At 37.6% G+C, this 5,000-nt stretch overlaps 1 protein-coding gene across 1 annotated transcript in view; it reads right to left on the reverse strand.

Annotated features, from left to right (window-relative positions):
* LOC137997990 (uncharacterized) overlaps nucleotides 1-5,000 on the reverse strand; it is a 52,631-nt gene that overhangs the window by 1,177 nt on the left and 46,454 nt on the right. Inside the window, exons 10-11 of the mRNA XM_068844366.1 lie at nucleotides 2,221-2,470; nucleotides 1-799 (exon numbers count right to left, since the gene is read on the reverse strand). The exon at nucleotides 1-799 is cut by the window's left edge and continues 1,177 nt beyond it. Of these exons, the coding sequence (XP_068700467.1) occupies nucleotides 310-799; nucleotides 2,221-2,470 (740 nt within the window). The 3' untranslated portion in view covers nucleotides 1-309. The remainder of the gene's footprint in view (nucleotides 800-2,220; nucleotides 2,471-5,000) is intronic.

Genomic DNA, 5,000 nt, shown 5'->3' on the forward strand with positions numbered 1-5,000 from the left:
ACACAGCCACATGCCTTTCGGTTGTTGTGTTTATCGGTATAACAGTGATTCTTATCTTCAGCCTGCAATGGTGCATCTAAGGTTAACTGTTACACTGTAATAATCTCCTCAGAAATAAGCAGCTGGTAGCTGGTTAGCAAAAGCTTCACTTTTTTTCCACTCTAGAATACTAATAGTAAGCGTCAATGTAATGTCAGTGTAATTTAATTAATCATTAATTAATTATTAATTAATTATTATTGTGAATACATATAATTAACTGATAATTAATGCTAACAACAGCAAATGCGCAGCTGTTTTAGCTACTTCCTATATGTTTTTACTTGTGTTGTAATTGTTGTATTTGTGACGAAATAAAGGAAAAAAAAAAAAAAAAAAAAAAAAAAAAAAAGCTTCACTTTGATGTGTTTCCCGCATGTCTGCTGGCCAGTGATCAGTGACGGCCGGGTTATCTGTAGGAGTCGATTTCATCTCTGTCATTGCAATAAACTCTCGGACTTCACCAAGATCAATAGAAAAGCGCCGGTGATTGTGACTTGTTGTGCATCCAATGGTATCTATCTCCACTGGTTGCGTGCTGGAAAATTCACCTTGAACAGCCTCCCTGACGCCTCTCAGCTCACCCAAACAAATAGAGTGACGCTTGAGTCCTTTACGGGAATCTTCGACTGTTGTTTGGTGTGCTGGTTCCCGGCTCAAACTGTTGGGAGAAACAGATGGAACCGGTATTCCACGCTGAAGTGTATCATATAAGAGACCGTCATTAACGTCCGAGGTCCATCCGATGAAACTTCTTCCGCTAGAAAAAGATATCACCAAAATTGCATTACTACATAAATCATGGAAGATCTTTTAATCAAGGCTACAACGTTCAGCAACGTTGAGTAAGTCTTTCTTAAGATGTGCCAAACGGCGTTAATCCGTCGTTTATTCAAGGTCGTTAAAAAGGGGATTAAAAGATCTTTAAAGTTGTACTATGATCAAAAAATCAAATATTTTTTTCCTTGGATTTCAGAAGTATGTTAACTAAACACTAAGTGACCCATGTTTTACGACTTAATTTAAAAAAAGACACTTGCTTATTTAAAATGGAATTTTTCTATTTAAGTCTACTTAATGGTCCGCCATTACTAACTTTAAAATCTTGAGAGAGCTGGTCGAGGAGAAAATGATATCAAAGACTAGTTTAAGAATGTAATGCGTCTGTACGCGGCTGAATTAATAAGCAGCACGGGAATTTCGGGCTTTCAGACTTTTAAACTCGTGTTTTGCATATATATTAAGCTGAGTTTACACGCTGAAATTTTAAGCTAGTGAGTAAATGACGTCACTTTTCCCTAGATCCAACGCGCTGAGGTCCAATCGGTCAGTTTGGAACGTGAGTAATGGCAGACCATGAGATCCAAAACTTACACTCAAAGTAAATAGCCTTTGGATAAAAACCAAAGCTTAAAATTTCCAGTCAAGTGTTGAGCAATCACACTTTCAAAATCTGAGGAACAAAAAGGGTGATTTTTTGATCCTAGTAGCACTTTAAAGGGGCAATAAAAGTATAATTTAACTTGCCCTTCTCCAAAACGTGTATTAATTGTAATACACTCCCTGCCACATTCCTTCCCTCCAGATTTCGTCCCTCGCGGCTTCGCCGCTTCGCAGCCGCTCGCTCTTGCAGCCAAAACTCAACGGAGCAACAATCGATTTACTTGCGTTTGTTTAATAATTTCGCGATAAAATATCTCGCCAACTACTTGTACTCAGGTTAAATTAAATTACTATTATTTTTTTATGTTCGTTTGTAAGATTGATTTATTTATAGTATTTTTCATTTATGAATTTAAAATTATCATTTTATCACTTTTTTCATCTTTTCAATCCAAAAGCGTTAAAGAGTGAAGTAATGCTATATAATACGAAAAAGTAGAGTGCCATGATAAGAAAGATAGAGCTGCCCTCTTCTCTCGTTCACACTTTCATGCTAGCTTCTGTTTGACTCGCACTCGGCTTTCCATAGCACTTATCGGAGAAACTGGGAAACTGCAATCATTCTAATAGAAAGTAAATAATAATGATGCATCGTGGTAGAGAGAGTTGACAATTACATTTGTGAAGGCGACACTACCAATTCCCATTTACCTAATCCTACTAAACGTGGACTGTGCTTAAGAAATCTCTCTGCTGCCTACGGCTGTATCATATCTTTGTTGGTTTGTCATTACATACCGTTTCAACCTTTGATAGCGCGTGTTCTCGTAATATCTTTCAAACTCCAGGAAAATGTTCCTCAGATACGGAGGAAGTTTCTGAGACCCATTCGGAGCGATGTTGATGTAGGGTACCCGATGACAGGTGACTGAAACATCCTCGTCAACTTCATGATCATTTTCCACTGTCTCGTAGATATGAGAAGCATTGATTCTCTCAAGACAATCCGGTGATGAAGTAGCATAGGGTGTAATAAGGTCGATGTGTTCTAAAAAACAAATACACATACAAAATTATTTTATGCAGTTAAGCAATGAACAGCTGTCATTTCGAACCATTGGCTGCGGCAGTTCGTCTTTGACAACTTTCTCCACTAAGGAGATCGAGGCAAATGTGAAACATGTCATATTCACCGCACATGTATTTTCTATGCTTCACTCCAGTTTGGTTTAGCAAATAAAGAAGCCTAGCCTGTGATCTGTTCTGTTGCAAAGCACGCAGCAAGCGGTAAGAGAACGTAAACTCAAGAAGTGTAAGGGAAACACGAGACATAGTCGAGCGTTTTCCCTACTTCTTGAGTGCGCTATCCGCTTCTTAAGTGCTTTACAGCAGAACATGTACAGATCACAGGCGAGGATTTTTATTTACACTAAAATAAAGAAATTCTTAATTTCCTCGCGCATTCGGCTAAAATGTTTGGAAAAATTTATTTTCCGAATCCTACGAGTGGCGTCAGCCGTGCATCTGCACTATAATAAATCAGAGCGTGCGTTATATCGAAACTTTATTATAATATGATTTCTTAATTTGGTGCGGCATCTCCGTTTGCTTTAATTCTGACTTTTTGATCACGTGATCGGCGCGTGATCCTTATCATACGCCGGAAGCAGAACTCCTACGTAATATACTACTATCAGCTGTCATGTTTATTCACCGAGACAAAGGAAAACGTTAGTATAAAAATAGACCCAGATTCATAGAGGATAATAGTTTTGTCAAAAATATGGCCGTCGTTTCTCTGTGACTTCATAAGAAAGTTAAGAGTTGACTAATTTAAGCCGTGTTCACACTAGACCTCGAGTATGATCGAATTATGATCTACTTGAGTTTGCAATAGGTTCAAATCAACTAATTACAGTACGTGATTACAATTGGATTATAATTATTTCAAACAACCTCAAGAGGGTTGTTTGAAGTAATTACAGTGCGTACTTGAACAGAATGTTGAACTCGTGGTGGTATGAGCAGACGAAACTTCTAATCGCTTCATTAAACCAAGATTTGGATTCGTCTTCTTCTGTTCTCGGAAGTTATCTTTGGTTTTCTTCTCACCCCAAGCATGGTGATGATAATCGTGGTAGCCGCGCGATACGGAGCCATTTTGTCTCACACTGCGAGGTTACCCTACCTATTGAATTTGAACTTTCGCGGATGTGAACACAACCATAATTGAGTAAAATTGAATGCAATATGATAGCCTGAATTATACTTCAGTTGATCACAATCAACGTTGAGTGTGAACATGGCTTAAGTTAAGTTAAGAATTGGCTCCGCTTTCTTTTTCGATACAACCGTAAATGAGTAAAGTTTCTCTTTACTTGTTCGAAGCCTGAAAACAAGTTCGCGAGGCATTTGTTTGCTGGTATCATCAGCACGCCTCAGAGGGAAATTAAAGCACGCTTACGATATTGAATTGGATTACAAGAACATTCACTAGCTATGTTATAATTGGAAATTAGTTGAATGGTCCTTCGAAATCTATTGTTTGTAATGATGAGCCCGGTGTAATGCAATACCCTCCTTTGGTTGCACTCAACCCTCACGCTATAAAACTCAAGTTTAACTGTTTCTTGGGTGGTGGACCAATTCTATTTCTGGACTTTGAAGCATAGGAATGCCGGTGATTGGAATCCCCGACCGCTGTTGTCATGCAGGGGCAGGCAGAGCTCTAGTGTCCCACCGGTTGATGCTTGATTGCATGGTTCCTTTAACATTCTCTTCATACTTTGGCCGAAAATAACCAGACAAAACTAGCAATCAATTAATATAACACTTAACTAACCAAAGCAAACTTGCAATAAATATGAAGAAAATTTTAACGCAGCGAGCTGAATAGTTGATACATGTAATTCAATGTGACAAAGAAAAAATACAGGAAACAAACGCGAAATCGTTAACTCTTAAATTAACGAACATCATTATATTTAAAAACATAAAACAAACAGCGGCTACAAACATAATGTTAAAGCGCATTTTACTTTTGACTTGACACTTCGTATGCTACAACATACATCTTCAGAAGTGACGGTTGAACAAATTCAAATATGATATATATAAAATTAAGAATACTGGTAACTAGAGAGAATAAGATAAAAATAGTAAGATGAATAGATAGCCGTGAAAACTGACCGTTTAGTAAAGCCACAGTTTTTCACTGCCAACGTTTTCGTTTCACGCTTGTTTAAGGTCACGTATTAATAAAGTTTCCTTTCTTTTACAATGTAAATCAGAGCTACCATTAGCTAAAACGTGAAAATGATCCCATTTTATGTTGTGACCTGTTTTTACTGCGTGATCTGCAACCGCGGAAATTTGGCTGATCCCATTGAGTGCTTTGAAATGATAATTTTTACGGTCACGTAAGCGACGTTTCGTTTTACCAAGGTAAAACTCATGTAAAACTTATGTTTTTGATTAAGTTGAAATGGCCAAAGAGCAAGAATATTTAACAAATATTCACCGAAGTGGAGGTGAATAGTTGTTTTAGTATATACTAAAACAGTGAGATAATATACAGC

Source organism: Montipora foliosa, chromosome 1, assembly GCF_036669935.1.
Source record: "Montipora foliosa isolate CH-2021 chromosome 1, ASM3666993v2, whole genome shotgun sequence".
Taxonomy (NCBI): Eukaryota; Metazoa; Cnidaria; class Anthozoa; order Scleractinia; family Acroporidae; genus Montipora; species Montipora foliosa.